The sequence below is a fragment of the Salvelinus alpinus genome, chromosome 35 (assembly GCF_045679555.1).
Source record: "Salvelinus alpinus chromosome 35, SLU_Salpinus.1, whole genome shotgun sequence".
Classification (NCBI taxonomy): Eukaryota; Metazoa; Chordata; class Actinopteri; order Salmoniformes; family Salmonidae; genus Salvelinus; species Salvelinus alpinus.
Window position 1 is genome coordinate 10,864,716 of NC_092120.1, and position 22,626 is coordinate 10,887,341.

General features: G+C 47.9%; 1 protein-coding gene across 1 annotated transcript in view; it reads left to right on the top strand.

The window, feature by feature from the left end:
- The window catches only part of LOC139564514 (neural-cadherin-like), a 125,016-nt gene that overhangs the window by 95,304 nt on the left and 7,086 nt on the right, over window positions 1-22,626 (top strand). Inside the window, exons 17-30 of the mRNA XM_071384099.1 lie at window positions 5,624-5,907; window positions 7,642-8,271; window positions 8,387-9,383; window positions 9,977-10,070; window positions 12,378-12,571; window positions 12,947-13,182; window positions 13,901-14,178; window positions 14,275-14,489; window positions 15,201-15,328; window positions 15,484-15,611; window positions 16,618-16,729; window positions 17,773-17,953; window positions 18,057-18,223; window positions 18,323-18,587. Coding sequence (XP_071240200.1) covers window positions 5,624-5,907; window positions 7,642-8,271; window positions 8,387-9,383; window positions 9,977-10,070; window positions 12,378-12,571; window positions 12,947-13,182; window positions 13,901-14,178; window positions 14,275-14,489; window positions 15,201-15,328; window positions 15,484-15,611; window positions 16,618-16,729; window positions 17,773-17,953; window positions 18,057-18,223; window positions 18,323-18,587 — 3,909 coding nt within the window. The remainder of the gene's footprint in view (window positions 1-5,623; window positions 5,908-7,641; window positions 8,272-8,386; window positions 9,384-9,976; window positions 10,071-12,377; window positions 12,572-12,946; window positions 13,183-13,900; window positions 14,179-14,274; window positions 14,490-15,200; window positions 15,329-15,483; window positions 15,612-16,617; window positions 16,730-17,772; window positions 17,954-18,056; window positions 18,224-18,322; window positions 18,588-22,626) is intronic.

The following is a 22,626-nucleotide window of genomic DNA, read 5'->3' on the forward strand; positions in this document are numbered from 1 at the left end:
ACACTCCACAGCCCTGTGATACATACACACACAGCTTAGTGAAACAGTTCAGGTGAAATCACCTCAGTGTTCATTGACCAGTGAAGCTTGCCTGCTTGCCTGCCCTGATGTCCATCCGCCCTCTCATCACATCATCACACACTCACACAACAACACACACACACCCACTGTCGTTGGTCCAGGTGTGCATGTGTGTGTGCTTCCGTAATAGGATTAGTCAATCTGACCTCCAGTTTATATATGGTCCCCTGCTCTTAGAGCCTCTCACCACCTGTCAACATCCACAAACCATAGAGTATTACAATGATGACACACACACAAAATATCAATGAAACAATACACCTTTATCATGCTAGTGGTGTGACAAGGCAATTCACATCTAATAACTCTCCCATTACAATCTTCAGCTGAGGTACTTCCATTGTGGGCTATACTCGGCCTTGTCTCAGGATGGTAAGTTGGTGGTTGAAGAGATCCCTCTAGTGGTGTGGGGGCTGTGCTTTGGCAAATTGGGTGGGGTTATATCCTTCCTGTTTGGCCCTGTCCGGGGGTATCATCGGATGGGGCCACAGTGTCTCCTGACCCCTCCTGTCTCAGCCTCCAGTATTTATGCTGCAGTAGTTTATGTGTCGGGGGGTTAGGGTCAGTTTGTTATATCTGGAGTACTTCTCCTGTCTTATCCGGTGTCCTGTGTGAATTTAAGTATGCTCTCTCTAATTCTCTCTTTCTCTCTTTCTTTCTCTCTCTCGGAGGACCTGAGCCCTAGGACCATGCCTCAGGACTACCTGGCATGATGACTCCTTGCTGTCCCCAGTCCACCTGGCCGTGCTGCTGCTCCAGTTTCAACTGTTCTGCATGCGTCTATGGAACCCTGACCTGTTCACCGGACGTGCTACCTGTCCCAGACCTGCTGTTTTCAACTTTCTAGAGACCGCAGGAGCGGTAGAGATACTCTTAATGATCGACTATGAAAAGCCAACTGACATTTACTCCTGAGGTGCTGACTTGCTACACCCTCGACAACCACTGTGATTATTATTATTTGACCATGCTGGTCATTTATGAACATTTGAACATCTTGGCCATGTTCTGTTATAATCTCCACCCGGCACAGCCAGAAGAGGACTGGCCACCCCTCATAGCCTGGTTCCTCTCTAGGTTTCTTCCCAGGTTTTGGCCTTTCTAGGGAGTTTTTCCTAGCCACCGTGCTTCTACACCTGCATTGCTTGCTGTTTGGGGTTTTAGGCTGGGTTTCTGTACAGCACTTTGAGATATCAGCTGATGTACGAAGGGCTATATAAATAACTTTGATTTGATTTGATTGGTTTCTCTGCTACCTCGCTTTACCAGCCACCACTGTTCCACCATACGGTGGATGCTACTCCTCAACAGAGATAGTCAAGTAGACAAACACATGGAGAGATCTGTTTCTTATGAGAATATCCTTACTTTTGAGTCTGATGCCCATATACACCCTCCTAATTGCAATCCCCTGTGTATTTCATTTCAAAGCACATCAAGGGCACTTTTCCATGAAATCCCAATATTTTCCCATTACACTCCCAGTGGAAGTTGGGGAATTGAAATAATTAGGGAACAGATCTGTGGGGAATAGAGGGGCCCCTGTTAAACGCTCCCCCCAAAGCTGATTAGTTTCAGCGTCTTTTGTTGCAGACAGACATCCTTTTAGGATCGGGTTTCTATCCCAAGTGGAAAATGTGCCGAATGAAGAACTTTTGGATGGGCTTTAACAAGATCAATTTTAATTTGCTGAGGTTGACATTGGAGTTGAGTTGAGCTGAAGGTTTGGCAGTAAACAGATATAGGTTGTCTAGCTTAATGGTAAACAGATATAGGTTGTCTAGCTTAATGGTAAGCAGATTGGGGTAGGGGATGGGGTCCACTGCATGGAGCGGGTGGAGTGGGAGGGATATGCTGGTGACCTTAATCAGAATTTTGGGGCCTTCAGTGGAGCTCCTGCTTTGCTTAGGATGAAACCACTTAACCCTTGGGCCCCTCTCCACCCCCATGATGTGCACAGTTGCCCCCCTCACCAGTCTTACTTAAGTGAGGGGGGGTAACCATATGGCCAGACCGATCATTAGGGAGGCGGCCGGAGGCAAAAGTACAGGAGCTACTTCCCGCCACCCAACAAACACACACACACACACTTACTCACTCACCTAACACACACTCACACACTTACTCACTCACCTAACAAACACACACACTTACGCACTCACCTAACAAACACACACACTTACTCACTCACCCAACACACACTCGCACACTTACTCACTCACCCAACAAACACACACACTTACTCACTCACCCAACACACACTCGCACACTTACTCACTCAACCAACACACACTCACACACTTACTCACTCACCCAACACACACTCACACACTTACGCACTCACCTAACAAACACACACACTTACTCACTCACCCAACACACACTCGCACACTTACTCACTCACCCAACAAACACACACACTTACTCACTCACCCAACACACACTCGCACACTTACTCACTCACCCAACAAACACACACACTTACTCACTCACCCAACACACACTCGCACACTTACTCACTCAACCAACACACACTCACACACTTACGCACTCACCTAACAAACACACACACTTACTCACTCACCCAACACACACTCACACACTTACGCACTCACCTAACAAACACACACACTTACTCACTCACCCAACACACACTCACACACTTACTCACTCACCCAACACACACTCACACACTTACGCACTCACCTAACAAACACACACACTTACTCACTCACCCAACACACACTCACACACTTACTCACTCACTCACTCAACACACACACACACCCTCTTGGCGAGTCTCACGGCAGATCGTGCTCAGAAGCTTTGACGGCCAGCGCACTTAAGCCCCCTCCACACACACTCCCGATAGGAGCATGACATGTCGTAATGAAGGCCCGACATGTCTCACACAGATGGTGTTTGTCTCCTAAAATCTCCTCTGTGCTGGTAAACAGGGCCCGAGCCAGACGCAGGCAAACAGGGAGTGTGGGTATGTGTGTGTCTGTGAGAGAGAGAAAGAGAAAAAGAAAGAGAGAGAGAGAGAGAAACAGTGTGTGTTTGTGTTTATGTGCATATGGCTGAGTGTGGGGGTGGGAAACTGGTGCAGGAACTAGTACAATATGAAATTGAGATTGTTTATGGAATGGAATGTGTCATGTTTAATGTAAGTCATCCAGCCTTGTGCACATCTGCATTCTTGACAGTCCTTTTCATACATCTCTACTCATCAGACTCCTAACTACTGTAGAACCCCAACCATGTCCTTATTCAGCTCTTACATAGCTTTATAAGGACTAGTATGAAGGTCCCACTGTGGAGCTCCGAGATGGAGCACCCAGCACTCTAACATGACAGACACCAGCAGTCAGGATTCAGACTCCTTTGATCCCATCTCATTATTCCCATTTCCCAGACCGGGAACGCCATCCTGACCTAGCCCTCTCCTCTCCGCTTCTGATGGGGTATCTGATTAGGGTTGACAGTGGTAGAGTGGATGAGGTTAGAGAGGAGGAATGAGAGAGTGAAGAGGAGATAAGATAACAGGGGAGGATAGGAGGGATAAATGAGATAAAAGAAGAGAGGAAGTTAGAAAGATGTGTGCATGCATGCGTGAGAGTATTCACAAATATGTACAGTACCAGTCAAAGGTTTGTACACACCTACTCATTCAAGGATTATTCTTTATTTTTACTATTTTCTACATTGTAGAATAATAGTGAAGACATCAAAACTATGAAATAACACATATGGAATCGTGTAGTAACCAAAAAAGTGTTAAACAAATATATTTGAGATTCTTCAAAGTAGCCACCCTTTTGCCGTGATGACAGCTTTGCACACTCTTGGCATTCTCTCAACCAGCTTCATGAGGTAGTCACCTGGAATGCATTTCAATTAACAGGTGTGTCTTGTTAAAAATGTATTTGTGGAATTTCTTTCCTTCTTAATGCGTTTGAGCCGATCAGTTGTGTTGTGACAAGGTAGGGGTGGTATACAGAAGATAGCCCTATTTGGTAAAAGGTCAGTCAATCCGGAATATTTCAAGAACTTTTTAAGTTTCTTCAAGTGCAGTCGCAAAAACCATAATGAAACTGACTCTCATGAGGACCGCTACAGGAAAGGAAGACCCAGAGTTACCTCTGCTGCAGAGGATAAGTTCATTAGAGTTACCAGCCTCAGAAATTGCAGCCCAAATAAATGCTTCACAGAGTTCAAGTAACAGACACATCTCAACATCAACTGTTTAGAGGAGACTGCGTGAATCAGGCCTTCATGGTTGAATTGCTTCAAAGAAACCACTACTAAAGAAGAGGAGACTTGATTGGGCCAAGAAACATGAGCAATGGACATTAGACTGGTGGAAATCTGTCCTTTGGTCTGATGAGTCCAAATTATAATTTTTTGGTTCCAATCGGCGTGTCCGTTCACCTACAGGGTAGGTGAACGGATGATATCCGCATCATGTAGGAGGAGTTGTGATGGTGTGGGGGTGCTTTGCTGGTGACACTGTCTGTGATTTATTTACAATTCAAGCCACTCTTAACCACCATGGCTACCACAGCATTCTACAGTGATACGCCATCCCATCTGGTTTGCGCTTAGTGGGACTATCAGTTGTTTTTCAACAGGACAATGACACAACACACCTAAAGGCAGTGTAAGGTTTATTTGACCAAGAAGGAGAGTGGAGTGCTGCATCAGATGAGCTGGCCTCCACAATCACCCGACCTCAACCCAATTGCGATGGTTTGGGATGAGTTGGACCGCAGAGTGAAGGAAAAGCAGCCAACAAGTGCTTAGCATATGTGGGAAGTCCTTCAAGACTGTTGGAAAAGCATTCCAGGTGAAGCTGGTTGAGAGAATGCCAAGAGTGTGCAAAGCTGTCATCAAAGCGAAGGGTGTCTACTTTGAAGAATCTCAAATCTCAAATATATTTTAATTTGTTTAACACTTGTTTGGTTACTACATGATTCCTTATATGTTATTTAATAGTTTTGATGTCTTCACTATTATTCTACAATGTAGAAAATAGTAAAAATAAAGAAAAACCCTGGAATCAGTAGGTGTGTACAAACTTTTGACTGGTACTTTTTAACTGAACACACTGAGGACATGAAGGGCCAGGGAGGGAGGAGAACGGGTGGTGCCTGAGACAAATATGAGGTGGGGGTGGGTGAGACCAGCCCTCACTGCCTTCTGTATTCTGTCTAATGAGGCCCACTGTGAGAGAATCTGATGTTTTCCTCCGAAATATTTGATAGTCGGATGGCATTGTGTGACTCAGAGAGGGTATTGGGTGGGCTGTTCTTTTGTGTGGAGGGCTGTTGGAAGTGTTACGTCGTGTGTGGCACGTGTGGCACGTGTTTGTACGTGTGCAGATTGTCAGCCTGTAGGCTTGTGTGTGAGAGTGAGCACACACATACCATAGTCATACTGTCTGTAACTATGTCCTCCTTTCTCCTCCTCTAACATGGACTACTAGTTTTACCTTGTCTAACCAATCAAAGCAACCTTGAAACAGCCATATCTCCTTGTCCAGGTGCCAACGCCAAGCTCCGCTACCAGATCACCTCTGGCAACACCATGGGCACCTTTGACGTGGAGCCAGAGGTGGGCACCATCTTTGTGGCCCAGCATTTAGACTACGAGATGGAGCAACGCTACGAGCTGAGACTGGTGGCCTCCGACGGGAAATGGGAGAACGAGAGCCTAGTGGTGGTCCAGGTGGTGAACTGCAACGACGAGGCGCCCGTCTTCGGCCAGACAGAGTACCACGCCGCAGTCACAGAGGAGCAGACCGAGCTGCCCGTCTTCGTGCTAGAGGTCAGATGTCATACATACTATAGGCCAGGGTTCCCCAACTGGCGACTCAAGGGCCGAATTTGGAATGCAGGTGGTTTTATTTGGTTCCCCAAGTTTTCTGGGCAAATCTTTTTTTAATATTTTATTTTCAACACCAGGAAATCAGCTGCAAATGATTTTAATTTTGGAACTCTGTTCCCAAGTATTCCGACACATACTAGAGAGACACCCGTATACAAATGTAAGCAAGGTTTGAAATTATTATGTTTTAGTCAAATAGTATATATGTTTGGGTTTCTTGCGCTCAATTTTCAGTCTATCTATTTGTAATTATGTACCGGCCCCCGACCATCCACTTAAGAAGAAAATCGTCCCGCGACTGAATCTAGTTGATGATCCCTGCTCTAGGCCCTACGTACTGGTTTACCTCTTATAACAGCCACATAAACAGTGCATTACACCATTAGGTTGTTTCATTAACTTACAGAGCCTTTAGCTGGAGGTCAGAGGTCATTCATACATAGCCCCTTTGTAACAACGACATAAGCAGGGTATGACAACTGATATTTGAAAGCCTTTTTTGATAAAGCTAAACTTGCTGTGAGGAAATTCTGTTTTATACATGCAGTCTTAAAAATGTAATAGAATGGAAGTGAATGCAGTGACATTGTCCACCCATTGATGGAAATGTGGCTTTGGTTTCACCTCTCAAGTAACATAATATATACAGTAACTCATCGCACATGTGGACATTGTGTGAAATCAAATATGCTCCGATGTTATACTCCTATCCTAAAGTGTTGATACCTAATACTACTAAACATGAGCACCCACAGTTTACCCACGATAAATAGTTGTGGAGCCTCCTGCTTTTTCTTAGGCTTTCATTGTGTACCCAGCCTAGTTTCGTCACACCTATTCCCACTAATTCCCAGTAATACTGTATGTGCATGTCGCCAAGGTAAATCAGATTAAAAAGGAGTACGATTCATGAGGGCATGGAAGTAATCCTAGAGAGGGAGGCATGTGTCACAGTATTCAACCCAGGGCTCCTTTCCTGAAGTTGGAATTGATTTGATGTGCACTCGGTTCCCCTCTAATGCACTTAATAGTTTCCAGTGTGTGGCAGGCAGCCATCCCCTCCCCGAAGTTCCTTCGCTCTGTATATGAATACAATCCTGCCGAAAGAAAAAAGATAGGAAATCCAATTTGAAATGAGTATTTACCTGGCCTTGGCTGTCGTACGCCGCACAGTGTCTCGATATTGTCTTCTCATTGCATTGTCAGGAAATGGAGAGAAAAAAAGAAAAACTTTCAAAGGCTTTTGTAAACAAACCCTCCGGTGAGAGGAGAAGAGAGGAAGAAAGAAAGTATATTTCTTCTTTTGCTGGCATCTATTAACTTTTAATTGCATTGTGCGTTCTGGTGATAGATGTGGGGGGAAGTGTCTGAGCTTGTCCTTCACACAGAGATAACATGAAGGCAGGTTAATTATCTACAGAGGAAAACAAGGAAAATAGTCTTCTTTTTGTTGCAAGGCAACGGACTGTATATTGGCTACTGCAATCAATGCTCTTTTCATGTCCTATTTTTGGAACCAGATGGAATCTGAAGAGGCAGAATATCCGTAAATCAACAGAAATGGTTAAATCAAATTATATATTTATAGTTAACTTCATTGAAAAGAAGAATTCACAGCAGACTATCCGGCCCTACTGTCTAATGCAAAAAATTTTGTGGGTTTCCTGTTTGTAGGTTTCAGCCACCGACCCAGACCAGGAGGCAGACCAGAGCGCCCTGCGCTACTCACTCCATGGCCAGGGAGCCGGCAGCGAGTTCACCATCGATGAGCGTACGGGCCGCATCTACGCCCAACGCCGTTTGGACCGTGAGGAGCGCCCGGCCTGGCGTTTCCTGGTCCTGGCCACCGATGAAGGAGGAGCAGGACTCACTGGCTTTGCTGACGTCCTTTTGGAAGTTCGTGACATCAATGACAACGCACCAGTCTTCCCATGCCTGGCGCCGGACTCTTCAGGCTGCTTTGTTGGCCACGTGCCTGAGAACTCTCCCGCCGATACCTCAGTGATGGAGATGAGGGCCACGGATTTAGATGACCCCAAGGCCGGCAAGAACGCCATACTGACCTACCGCATCGTACAGAACGTTCGCAACGAGATCAACCTCAATCTGTTCTCCATCAACCCTTCAACTGGAACCATCAGTACAGTTCTACGGTCTCTGGACCGTGAGGTGGAGGACCGCTATCTGGTTGTGGTTGAGGCCAGGGATGGTGGGGGCTTGTCTGGGACTGGAACGGCTACTATCATGGTGTCAGATGTGAATGACCATCCACCAGTCTTCACCCAGAGGGTCTACAATGCCCAGGTTTGTTCACCTGCTCAAAATACAAAATGTTCACCCCAACACTGTTGCTCTGTAATATGTTTGATGAGTATTTTGTTATCAATATTTTCATGTAATTTGTTATCAATATTAATAGGTGACAGAGGACCTAGAGGTAAACAGCGAGGTACTGGCGGTCTCCGCCAGCGATGGCGACCAGGGTGAGAACGCAGTGGTCACTTTCAGCATCGTCGGAGGCGACGAGGACAGGAAGTTCTTTGTGGAGACGGACAAGGCGAACCGGCGTGGTGTGGTGCGGCTGAAGAAGAAGATGGACTTTGAAAAGCCCCACGAGAGAACATTCAACTTGACTGTGAAGGCAGAAGACGCAGACTTCTTCAGCCTGGCATACTGCCTGGTTCAGGTGGAGGATTCCAATGACCACGCACCCGTCTTCTTCCCACAGTTCTATGAGGCTCCTGCCATGTCTGAGGATGTGTCTGTTGGCACCATTGTGGCTCAAGTCAACGCTGCCGATCTGGACTCAGGACTAAATGGCCGCTTCTCCTACAGCATTGCCAAAGAGTCTGACCCCTACGGGCAGTTCCTGGTGGACCAGTCAGGCTGGGTGGTAGTGGCTGACTCTCTGGACCGGGAAATGGTATCCCAGCACAGACTCATGGTCCTAGCCTCCGACATGGGCAGCCCGCCACTCACCGGCACCGCCATCGTCATGGTTACTGTACTGGACGTCAATGACAACGGGCCAGAGTTTGAGGTGCCCTACAAGCCCATTGTGTGGGAAAACATGGCTGCCCCCCAGGCGGTGAGAATAAACGATACATCCCTGCTTCTCCACGCAGCCGACCGTGACTCCTCACCCAATGGCGGACCGTTCTCCATCCGTCTCCTGATGTTAACCTCCGATGCTACCAACTTCAACCTGACTGACCTGCGCAACGGTAGCGCTGCACTGACTACCCTGCGAACCTTTGACCGTGAACGCCAGAAGGAGTACCGTCTTCCCATTCTCATGATTGACAGCGGCTCTCCCCCAATGAGCTCAACCAGCACACTGACGGTTGTCATCGGCGACAGGAATGACCACGCCCACTCTCCGGGCCACACAGACTTCTTTGTGTACAGCTACCAGGGTATGTTTCTCCAGTATTCTGCTGTTGTTGTTACAACACTACTTTTCACAGTTGAATGCGTACGGCCTCTTGAAGCCCCACATCACTTATTTAATATTTCAGGCCATCTGTCAGCTTGCTGTTACTGCTGGAAAAACTCAGGTTTTCTGTAATGTATTTTTTGTGCATTCTCTGTAGATGTTTTGCCAGATGAAAGTACATTAACCTTCTAATAAGAATTCATCATGTATCTCCAAAATGCCATGAAGCAAACAATTTACTTAAGCTTAAGTCCCAGGTTTGATAGGCATATAAACAGGAGCCATTACATGTTTTATTTTATTTCACGCCTAAGGGGATTACAGCACTCCATTTAGCTTTTTGGAGGGAAAACGGGAGCTAGCATGCTAATGTGTGCACTTCCCCTGCTGTGTTTTCAAAACCGTGTCCATATGTGCCAACGAGGTGATGCTCTCCAACTTTTCTTCTCCCCTCCTCCTCCTCCCCTCCTCCTCCTCTCTCTTTCTTTCTTTCTTTCTCTCACTCTGAGAGCTTTAGGTGTACCACAGGGTGGGGTTGTCTTCCAGCACCTAATTCTGAGTTTTCCCCCGTAGGTGTTCTCCCCACAACAGTGCTTGGACAGGTTCAATCCCCTGACCGTGATGACTGGAGCGAAAAGGTTTACAGATTCAAAGGCAAACCCCCCAGGTACTTTGATCTCCTCACTAAAGTTGGAATGAAGCCCGGCCACTTAAGAGAGAGGAAAAGAGTATAAGACGAAAGAGTGTACGAAAAGAGGGGAGGAAAGTGTGGGATTGAAAGAGAGAGAGAGACAGAATGTAAAAGGAGAGAAAGAGAAATGTTAGGGGAAGGAGAAACAGGCCGTGTAAGAGAAACAGAGAAAGTAGAAATAGATTGAAAGAGAGAGAGGGAAAGTGAGAGAGAAAGGGAGATATGAATTGTCAGGAGCACCATTATTAATACTTCATAAAGAATTGTATTGAAAATTCTCAGTGAAGCGAGGAACGACGCTCTGGTTTTGTTTGATGGGTGTGCAATGTTTGGTGTGCACTGAAAAGAAGCTGATTACGCTGCTAGCACCTCTCCCTCTAATGAGACACCTGTAATCGGGAGAGCTAGTAAGCACACGAAAAGATGACAAGGAATGACAGAGAGAGAGAGAAAGTGAGCAAGAAAGAGGCATTACCATGTTGAATCCCCAGTCAGCAGATCCCAATGCATCTCGAAGGACCAAACTATATGGATCATCTCATTATACCTACCAGCCATCCCTGTAGATGATGATTTGAAGCCTATTTGTTTTCTGTCTCCAAAGTGCTGTGTTGCATGTTTGCCCCGGCTAGCTCTGCAAACAGGGATTCATTCATGTATTACATTAACATGGTCTCCCGGGGAGGGATGACATAACACACATCTCCCCACAGCTCAGCACCTCTTCGATTGGGCCAGCCGGTTTAATTTTCTTATGGCTCAGTTGATTACCTCGTTTGGCCTGACGTCTGAAGGTCACGGGCCATGCATAACCAGAATTTATTGTTATGTAAGAGAGAGACCATTTCAAATCTCTTTTCAAATCAAATCAAATCAAATTGTATTAGTCACATGCGCCGAATACAACAGATGTAGACCTTACAGTGAAATGCTTACTTACGAGCCCCTAACCGACAGTGCAGTTCCAAAAAATACAGATAAAAATAAGAGATAAAAGTAACAAGTAATTAAAGAGGAGCAGTAAAAAATAACAATATATACAGGGCGTTGTCGGTACAGAGTCAATGTGAGGGGGCACCGGTTAGTTGAGGTAGTACGTACATGTAGGTAGAGTTAATTAAAGTGACTATGCATAGATGACAACAGAGAGTGGCAGTGGTGTGGAGAGGGGAGGGGGAAATGTGAATAGTCTGGGTAGCCATTTTTGATCGTGGGCCAGTGTGTGAGGGTACTTACCTTGGTGTGCCATCAAACAACGTGATGCTAAAAGAATAACGCAGCCATAAACATGTGCATGTTGCTCCAGTTGTACAAAGGCTCTATAGAGCTGAGCTTACATACGGTACTGCCTTTGTCCACATGGGCGTTCCCTATTGTTACAAATGCCTTGTCCCCCCCATCTTCAGTAGAGACAGAAGCTTCAAAAACAGAGACATTTTGAAAGACATCAGATGAACTCCTTGGCATTGACCTCTAACTTGAGAGATGAGGAGAGAGTGAGGTAGCTGGAGATAGTCACAGCAGAACCATCATCATTCCCTTGTCATGATCTGAGCCAGTGATAAGGACCAGAGTGGACAGGGGCCAAGTAAATAGAGGGATGATAGATGGAAGGGGTGAGAAGATATGAGTAGATAGCTGGGAAGGAGAAGAGTGACTGTAATAGAGGGAACAAGGACAGGTGAGTAAGAAAAGTTAGAGAAGTGAGAAGTAGACTTTAGGAGCAGGATAGGATAGAAAGTTCTGCAGTATTAACATGGGGCTTAGGTAGGGCTGGTGGGGTTAGTGTAGTGAGAATGTGTCTATGGGGAGTAGAGAGAGAGAGACATAGAAGGAACCCAAGAGGCTGTGGGAACAGGTTCAGGGGGAATAGGTTTTTGATAGAGTGAACACTGAACTGGGTATGCAGGGAATAGAGAAATGGAGTTAACAGGGGGCTAGGTGGGAGGAGGGAGGGGTGTTGGTAGAGTGGAGGAGAGGTAGGGAAGAGGGGGTTGCATTGATACTGATAGTGAAGCCATCTATAATGCATATGGCTGTCTCCCTGGACAGTTCAGTGTTTTAATGTGAGATGGTGAGCATGGAGGGAGGCCAGGGATAGTCCTGCATGGATGAACACCGGGGGGACTACTGCTGATCTCTCTTACGCTCTGTTCTCACCCCCCCCTCCCTCTCTTTTACTTCTATTCCCACTACCCCCCTTTTCTCTCGATCGTCTTCCATTTCTCTCTCCCTCTGTCTTGCTCTCTCCCTCCATCTCCTCCTCTCTCCTCCCTCTCTCAGCGGGTTGTTCAGTCTGAACCACAACTCAGGCCAGTTGATTATCAGAGAGGGGGCCCCTGTTCCGGTGGGTTCCTACAGCCTCGAGGTGCGTGTCTCCGACAAGACCTGGCCCGACGTGACCTCCACTGCAGAGGTCGTCGTCATGGAGCTGGACGAGGAGGCGGTCCAGAACGCCGGCTCTTTGCGTCTGTCCAGTGAGTGTTTTGCACCCTAGTGTATCAGCCAATATTCTCACTTTTCACTCTTTTTCGTGGTCACTGACCACAGCCCATAAGGAGCTAATGCTGTCATAATGTTTCCATAGTAACCGTGTCACGTGTGATGACATGCATGCCGAGTGCTGTGTGGCAGGCTTTCTTGTATCTAATAGTTCCCTACGGTCGAGGTTCCTATCACCCCCAGACACCAGCTGAGAATTGACATACATCCGACTGATCTGTTCTATCATTACCTGTAGAACATTGGGCAGGGGAGTGTTTTGCAAGGGGCATTCCACTTTGTAGTGTGTTGAACTACAAAATGATGAACTGAGTGTCCTGACCATCCAATCCCACCATCCTGTTGCACAGACATCACAGTGGAACAGTTCTTCAGTAGTGCACCGGGTCAGGAGAGTTCTTTCTCCCGCCTGGGTCGTCTCCTCTCCGAGCTTCTCCAGACCGACCGGGACAACGTCCACGTCTTCTCTGTCGCCAATGGCAACCGCCAGGGTGAGCGCGAGATCAACGTGTGGTTCGCCGCCCACGGCTCGCCGTACTTCAAGGCCGAGAAACTCCACGGCAATGTGATGGCGCATAAAGCTAAGGTAAAGATGGGATACACAAGTCTCATATAAGAGTCTGAATACGCATAAAGCTTCACACTAGACAACGTTACAATCATTCACACTATCTCACGCACAGTGATACACTACTAAAAAGAAACCAATATTTAAAATCTCACACACACTTAAACACACACACACACTGACACCATGTTCAACAACATACATATTTCATCACTCACACACGCACACATTTAAACTCTCACACACACTTAATCACACACGCACAGCGGCGGTGTGTGTAAATTTTTCATATCCATTTAAGGCATGAGATAGCAGCTTGTGCCGGGGGAACAGAAAGGGAGAGAGATGGATGGAGAGAAAAAGAGGGATGACAGGAGAGAAAAAGAGGGATGACAGGAGAGAACGTCTCAGTCTTTATAAAGTCTTCACTAGTCCATAAATCCTAAACTGTTTTGTAGTGAGTGTTGCGCTGCCCAGAAGCAGTTGTTTATACACTGAGTGTGTGTCACTGACAGTTTTACTGCTGCCTGTTAAGCTTGGGTGGAGCTGGTGAGTTGCTTTTAAGCCATTGGAGTCAGATTGAGTCAGAATGAATTCATCCAGAGACATCACCTGGCTGTAAATGAAGACAATGAAAGACTGATATGAATATGATATGAAGACTGATTCAAACCAATTTGACTTCACTGACAGGCAGTAGCCTGACGCTCTCTTTCTCTCCCCCCTCCTCTCTCAGTTGGAAGCAGCACTGGGTGTGTCTATCTCCCAGGTGGGTATAGACGAGTGTCCCTACACAGACTGCAGTCAGTCGGGTGGCTGCAGCAGCGACGTCACCTTCAGCCTCACCCCCACCGCCCTCAGCTCCGGGAACACCTCCCTGGTGTCTGTCTCCGCCTCCTCTGAGGCACGTTGCAGCTGCAGGGCCAGAGAGAGCCTGCACCAGTCCTGCTCCTCCTACCCCCGCAACCCCTGCCTCAACGGAGGCACCTGTCAGGACAGCGAGTTGGGATACAGGTATAACGGCCAAAGACAGTTGGACCAAGAGCTCTCGCTAGTTAGCATTAGCTGTTAGAAATAACACGTTTGCAATGTTTCTCCCCTGCCGTTCAGGTGCAAGTGTCCACCCATGTTTGACGGGCCTGAGTGCCAGCAGACCAAGCACACCTTCCGCGGCCAGGGTTACGCCTGGTTCCCTCCCATCAGGCCTTGCTTTCAGAGCCACATCTCATTAGAGTTCATAACTGAGTCAGCCAATGGGCTGCTGCTCTACAACGGCCCTCTAGGCCCCGCCCAGGCCGGAGAGCAGGAGGACTACATCGCTCTGGGTAAGAACAGAAACAACCACACCATAGTCCAACCCACTTACTCCTACTTTCCTACTTTGGAAATGGATAGGTAAGCAATATGGGGATCGACTGGCAACCAGCACTCTTGATCAAACCTCTAGTGAAGGTGGCATACTCATATCCTCATAAGCCTGCGTCATATTCAGGTCCCTATAAGCCATGTGGCTTTTATGTCAAGTCATGTCCCCCCTAATCCTAATGTCACATCCCAGTGGTCCCTAAAAGATTAGTCCAGTTTGGCCTTTAGAAAGGCCTTACATAATCTGTTTGGTAGCCCCGTCGCATTAATTTATGTAATTATCGAGCCTGCTCCAAGTTCCCCCGCTCCGGGGATAGCAAATCGAACATGGCTGCTGAATTGATTGCAGTGAAGCATTTTTCACTGGTGCTGCTCAACTGAGTAGCAGTGTAGAACACAGAGGTTGGTCAGGTCACACACCATGTAGTCATACACACTTTCACACGCATACTGTTAATGCAACATTAAGGTGGCTCATCAATGTAACTCTGCATATTGGTGAGTCAGACCGTTTCAAGCGCTTGGTGGCTAGAATGGCTTGTTTCCAAGAATGTGTTTGTGAAAATGACTAGATTGATTGATGGAGAGTCAGAATGTGTTTCCACTGTTATGTGATCTCAAGCCTCAAAGTGATTATCTCTCCTCATCCCTGTTTCCTGTCTCTCTTCCAGAATTGAGGAATGGCGTTCCGACCCTCAGCATCAGCCATGGATCGGGAACACTGACGCTGCAGCTCCCAACGAGATCCACCGCCACGGACCGCCGATGGCACCGCCTGGACATCGTCAGTGACGGAAAGGTCCAGACATATTCCCAGAATGGTTGGGAGGAGGGAATGGTTGGGGATTGGGGAATAGCCAAAGGGGGAATCCTCATTGGGATGCTTACATTATGAACTGAGCTAGGACCTGACTGTGAACGTGACGGTGGTGCTATATGATGTGTTTAATCCAGGCAGTTCAACTGATCCTAGACCAGTGTTCGGGGGCAGTGGTGAATGAGGTGGAGGGTCTAGTGGTGGAGGTGCTGGAGACAGATCAGTCTGGCTGCAAGGCTTCTGGAGAGACCCCTGGCAACCTGAGGTAAGAGCAGACAACTGAAGACCACTAGACTACTACAGACCACTGAAGACCACTAGACTACTACAGACCACTGAAGACCACTAGACTACTACAGACCACTGAAGACCACTAGACTACTACAGACCACTGAAGACCACTAGACTACTACAGACCACTGAAGATCACTAGACTACTACAGACCACTGAAGACCACTACTGACAAACCATGTTATGCACAAGCTAACACTAGCTGGGTTTCCATTCAATTGGCAACAGATTTTCATGTGAATATTCTAAAATAAGCAAAATAACAACTGATGACGTAGTGCACATAAAAATATATTTTGCGGTCAAATTCCCACGTACTGAATACAAAAATACAAGTGAAATGGGTTTCAATCGTATTTTAAACTCTACTGATGGTTTTCTCTCAAAAAATGTTTTTTGTTATATAGCGAGTGTGCCCACTCCGGTATTGGCATGTGCGCTCTAGCCAATAGCACTATTTGCACGCTGTTGACTAGAGAGCACATCTAGCCTACATGATGAGATTATTATTATGGACAAAAGAGCGAGATAATTTCTATTTGTCAAACGGCAGCCAAGCATCGATCATCATGTCACCAGAATAAGACCCTCGATATTTGTTGGAAAGGAGCATCAAGCTCATCACCTTGCACTTTCACCCCCTGTGAAGTTCATCATAACCTATTTCATCTGTAGCCTAATAAATTGCATGCTTTCTCGACGAGTCGTAGTGGGAGGATTACAAAACATGTCATCGCGTGACTCCAAGTTTACTTCAATATAATGGTTATTATATCAATATTTGTGCATAAAAAGCGTTTTTATCTACATTTCTCGTATAATTAAAAAAGCTTCTTTTTTTTCGACATTTGGAATGTTTACCGAAAAATGTTCTATTTCCATCAGGCCTGTCATGACATTTTTGATCCAACATGTACTATGCTTGTGTAAAAAGGTTGGATGGAAACCAACCTTTATCTCCCTCTCCTCCCCATCCCAGGTTCTTGAATGTGAACCAGCCTCTCCAGCTGGGTGGGGTGAAGGAGACCTCCACACACAGACGCTACAAAGCTTTCACTGGCTGCCTCAGGAACCTGGTGGTCGATAGCAAGGTAACCTCTCTACCCTAACCTCTCTCTTTCCCCCTCCCTTGCTTTCTCTTTCTTTCGTTCTTTCTCTCCCTCTGCATTAAAGTCACACCTCCTTTTCCTCCACCACCTTTTATTTCCCACTTCTCTAGTAGTATCCTCTTTTCCTCACTCTCACAGTGTTTTCATGCTCCCCATCAGAGTGACAGAGCTGTCTATCCGATCAGACTGATAGTGACAGGTTTATGAACAGAGCTGTGAGGAGACGGAGACTGGCAGCTGTATTAATATACCTGGGAAGAAGAGATGCTTTTTTTTGTCTGTTTACTCTATGGGGTTGTCAATATTCATTTGTTTATGTGAGTGGGTTTTTCCTACAGTGTTTTGAGAGGCAGTGTATGTGTCTTCCAGTTGGGAGAGTGTTAGATTCTCTGTCTCTTTTGCGACTTCTCTCTGCAGCGTGCGTGCGTGCGTGCGTGTCAATCTCTTTGTGTGTGTCTTCTATTGGCACTGGCTGAGAGTGCCGGGGGAGAGAGTTGGACAGACGGTCGTTTGAGCACAGCTTATGAACTGAGGCCGAAAAATTATTTCAATGTCCAAATAAGAAATAAATTAAAAGAACATCTCCTCCATAAACTATTCCTGAAAGCAGATTAGCTTGTGTGGTTTTGCGTCACTGCTGGGAAATATGAAAGGGAGGGAACACGGGAATGGAGTGGTGGCCATTTTGGCTCAGACGGTTGACAGTTGACCATATACAGTCCTGTTTGACATGAAAGTTAGGGGAGAGGAGCACAGCAGGACAGCATGAGTGATAACCATTTTGGATCAGACAGTATATACAGCAACAGTAATACCCATTTTGGCTCAGGAAGTTGAACATATAAAGCCCTATTTGACATGAGGTGTGAAATGAGAGGATCACAGGGCAGCAATGGCATCCATTTGGGCTCAGACTGTTGACATAAAACCCCTTTCTAACAGAAATGTTGATAACTGACCCTGAGGGCTCTCTTTATGTTTCTCTAAGCTGATATTTAACCTATAATGTACATCTCTCTCTGGAGGTGTATGACCTGGGAATTCCGGGGGAGAGCTTGGATAGTTCCCCAGGCTGTGGCCTGACAGACGGGGTGTGTGTGACAGCAAGTGGACCCTCCTGTGGCGTCCACGGAACCTGCCTGGGCGAGTGGGGCTCCTTCAGCTGTGACTGTCACCCCGGGTACAGCGGGCACAAGTGTGACATAGGTAGGTGACTTTGCTGGTGGACTGGTTCTTCTTCACAGCAGTATTTTGGTGTGTGAATGTGTGTGAGAGAGAGTATTAACTATATCACCTCTCTCCCCTGTAGCTCTACCAGAGTGGTCCTTCGTCAGGGACAGTATGCTACGCTACCAGCTGAGGGGGGGAGGTAGCCCCCGTCGTACACACATCCAGCTCCTGCTCCGCACGCGCTCCTCCTCTGGCACCCTGCTCTCCATGACGTCCCGCGATGCCAACGAGTACATCATCCTGGAGGTCAGTGCCCTGCTGTAACATCACTCACAGGATCCAATTTAGTCAATTGGAAAGTGAAAAGTGGCTACATTTGCTGATGTCCTCTCTCCGCTCTCTCAGATCGTAGACGGCCACCTGTCGGTGCGTGCCAACCTGGGCGACGGTGCCCACTCCCTCCGCCTGGCCAGCCAGCGGGTCGACGGGGGCCAGTGGGTCCTCGCCAGCTTGCATCGTCACGACAACCTCTTCACGCTGCGCCTGGAGCAGGGTGGTGGCTCGCGGGAGGTCAGGGCCTGGATGGGGAACAGGCGGGAGATTGTAGTGCACCCCTCCAGTGTGCTGCTGGGAAATGGACCAACCCTGGGACAATCTGCTGACTTCCAGGGTAAGATTGTCTCCTCTTCTGTCCTTTCCATGTTTCTTCTACTGATTCTCTCTTCTTTCTCCTCTGTCTCCTCTTTGTCTCAATCTATTCTCCTGTTTTCCTCTCTCATTTCATCCTCTCTTCTCATCATTTCACCTCATCCTGTCTCTACTCCTCCCCTCCTCTTCACTGTAATGAGCTCCTCTCTCCTTGTCTCTCCCTGGGTGTGTCTGCCCTCTACCTCTCAGTGTTGGTATCTTTGGATGGGTCAATAAGCCACAGGTGTTATGCAGGTGAATGAGGACCCAAAAGCGACTTAATAGAAACAGAGTCTTTATTCCAGTCTTAAACAAAAACGATACTCCTGGATCTTATCATAGGTAAATCCAAAACAGGAAAACTGAAATCCTCTCGTCAGTAGAGAGGAACGACTGGAGACGCGACCACAGACTGCAGGTCGCTTCGGGAAGGCACAGGCCGTAGCTGACATAGACACCTGCTCACACGCAGCATCTGAAGAAGGCAAAAACACGACAGGGCGGAACAAGGACACAGAACAGCAAACATCAAACAAGGATCCGACAAGGACAGAAGCGGAAAACAGAGGGAGAAATAGGGACTCTAATCAGAGGGCAAAATAGGGGACAGGTGTGAAAGATTAAATGAGGTAGTTAGGAGAATGAGGAACAGCTGGGAGCAGGAACGGAACGATAGAGAGAGAGAGCGAAAGAGGGAGAGAGGGAGGGGGAGAGAGAGGGATAGAAAGAGGGAAATAACCTAATAAGACCAGCAGAGGGAAACGAATAGAAGGGAAGCACAGGGACAAGACATGATAATCAATGACAAAACATGACAGTACCCCCCCACTCACCGAGCGCCTCCTGGCGCACTCGAGGAGGAACCCTGGCGGCAACGGAGGAAATCATCAATCAACGAACGGTCCAGCACGTCCCGAGATGGAACCCAACTCCTCTCCTCAGGACCGTAACCCTCCCAATCCACTAAGTACTGGTGACCACGTCCCCTAGAACGCATGTCCATGATCTTCCGTACCTTGTAAATAGGTGCGCCCTCGACAAGGACGGGGGGGGGGGGAGGGAAGACGAACGGGGGCGCGAAGAAAAGGCTTGACACAGGAGACATGGAAGACAGGGTGGACGCGACGAAGATGTCGCGGAAGAAGCAGTCGCACAGCGACAGGATTGACGACCTGAGAGACACGGAACGGACCAATGAACCGCGGAGTCAACTTGCGAGAAGCTGTCGTAAGGGGAAGGTTACGAGTGGAAAGCCACACTCTCTGACCGCGACAATACCTAGGACTCTTAATCCTACGTTTATTGGCGGCTCTCACAGTCTGCGCCCTGTAACGGCAAAGTGCAGACCTGACCCTCCTCCAGGTGCGCTCACAACGTTGGACAAAAGCCTGAGCGGAGGGAACGCTGGACTCGGCGAGCTGGGACGAGAACAGAGGAGGCTGGTACCCAAGACTACTCTGAAACGGAGATAGCCCGGTAGCAGACGAAGGAAGCGAGTTGTGAGCGTATTCTGCCCAGGGGAGCTGTTCTGCCCAAGACGCAGGGTTTCGAAAAGAAAGGCTGCGTAATATGCGACCAATCGACTGATTGGCCCTTTCTGCTTGACCGTTAGACTGGGGATGAAACCCGGAAGAGAGACTGACGGAAGCACCAATCAAACGACAGAACTCCCTCCAAAACTGTGACGTGAATTGCGGGCCTCTGTCTGAAACGGCGTCTAACGGGAGGCCATGAATTCTGAACACATTCTCAATGATGATTTGTGCCGTCTCCTTAGCGGAAGGAAGCTTAGCGAGGGGAATGAAATGTGCCGCCTTAGAGAACCTATCGACAACCGTAAGAATCACAGTCTTCCCCGCAGACGAAGGCAGACCGGTAATAAAGTCTAAGGCGATGTGAGACCATGGTCGAGAAGGAATGGGAAGCGGTCTGAGACGACCGGCAGGAGGAGAGTTACCTGACTTAGTCTGCGCGCAGTCCGAACAAGCAGCCACGAAACGGCGCGTGTCACGCTCCTGAGTAGGCCACCAAAACCGCTGGCGAATAGAAGCAAGCGTACCCCGAACGCCGGGGTGGCCAGCTAACTTGGCAGAGTGAGCCCACTGAAGAACAGCCAGACGAGTAGAGACAGGAACGAACAGAAGGTTACTAGGACAAGCGCGCGGCGACGCAGTGTGAGTGAGTGCTTGCTTTACCTGTCTCTCAATTCCCCAGACAGTCAACCCGACAACACGCCCTTCAGGGAGAATCCCCTCGGGGTCGGTAGAAACCACAGAAGAACTAAAGAGACGGGATAAGGCATCAGGCTTGCTGTTCTTATTTCCCGGGCGATAAGAAATCACGAACTCGAAACGAGCGAAAAACAACGCCCAACGAGCTTGACGTGCATTAAGTCGTTTGGCAGAACGGATGTACTCAAGGTTCTTATGGTCAGTCCAAACGACAAAAGGGACGGTCGCCCCCTCCAACCACTGTCGCCATTCGCCTATGGCTAAGCGGATGGCGAGCAGTTCGCGGTTACCCACATCATAGTTGCGTTCCGATGGCGACAGGCGATGAGAAAAATAAGCGCAAGGATGGACCTTATCGTCAGAATGGAAGCGCTGGGACAGAATGGCTCCCACGCCCACCTCTGAAGCGTCAACCTCGACAATGAATTGTTTAGTGACGTCAGGAGTAACAAGGATAGGAGCGGATGTAAAACGCTTCTTGAGGAGATCAAAAGCTCCCTGGGCGGAACCGGACCACTTAAAGCACGTCTTGACAGAAGTCAGAGCTGTGAGAGGGGCAGCCACTTGACCGAAATTACGAATGAAACGCCGATAGAAATTTGCGAAACCGAGAAAGCGCTGCAACTCGACACGTGACTTAGGAACGGGCCAATCGCTGACAGCCTGGACCTTAGCGGGATCCATCTGAATGCCTTCAGCGGAAATAACAGAACCGAGAAATGTGACAGAGGAGACATGAAAGGCGCACTTCTCAGCCTTCACGTAGAGACAATTCTCTAAAAGGCGCTGGAGTACACGTCGAACGTGCTGAACATGAATCTCGAGTGACGGTGAAAAAATCAGGATATCGTCAAGGTAAACGAAAACAAAGATGTTCAGCATGTCTCTCAGTACATCATTAACTAATGCCTGAAAGACAGCTGGAGCATTAGCGAGACCGAACGGCAGAACCCGGTATTCAAAATGCCCTAACGGAGTGTTAAACGCCGTTTTCCACTCGTCCCCCTCTCTGATGCGCACGAGATGGTAAGCGTTACGAAGGTCCAACTTAGTAAAGAACCTGGCTCCCTGCAGAATCTCGAAGGCTGACGACATAAGGGGAAGCGGATAACGATTCTTAACCGTTATGTCATTCAACCCTCGATAATCCACGCAGGGGCGCAGAGTACCGTCCTTCTTCTTAACAAAAAAAACCCCCGCTCCGGCGGGAGAGGAAGAAGGCACCACGGTACCGGCGTCGAGAGAAACAGACAGATAATCCTCGAGAGCCTTACGTTCGGGAGCCGACAGAGAGTATAGTCTACCCCGAGGGGGAGTGGTCCCCGGAAGGAGATCAATACAACAATCATACGACCGGTGAGGAGGAAGAGAGTTGGCTCTGGACCGACTGAAGACCGTGCGCAGATCATGATATTCCTCCGGCACTCCTGTCAAATCACCAGGTTCCTCCTGAGAAGAGGGGACAGAAGAAACAGGAGGGATAGCAGACATTAAACACTTCACATGACAAGAAACGTTCCAGGATAGGATAGAATTACTAGACCAATTAATAGAAGGATTATGACATACTAGCCAGGGATGACCCAAAACAACAGGTGTAAAAGGTGAACGAAAAATCAAAAAGGAAATGGTCTCACTGTGGTTACCAGATACTGTGAGGGTTAAAGGTAGTGTCTCACATCTGATACTGGGGAGAAGACTACCATCTAAGGCGAACATGGGCGTGGGCTTCCCTAACTGTCTGAGAGGAATGTCATGTTTCCGAGCCCATGCTTCGTCCATAAAACAACC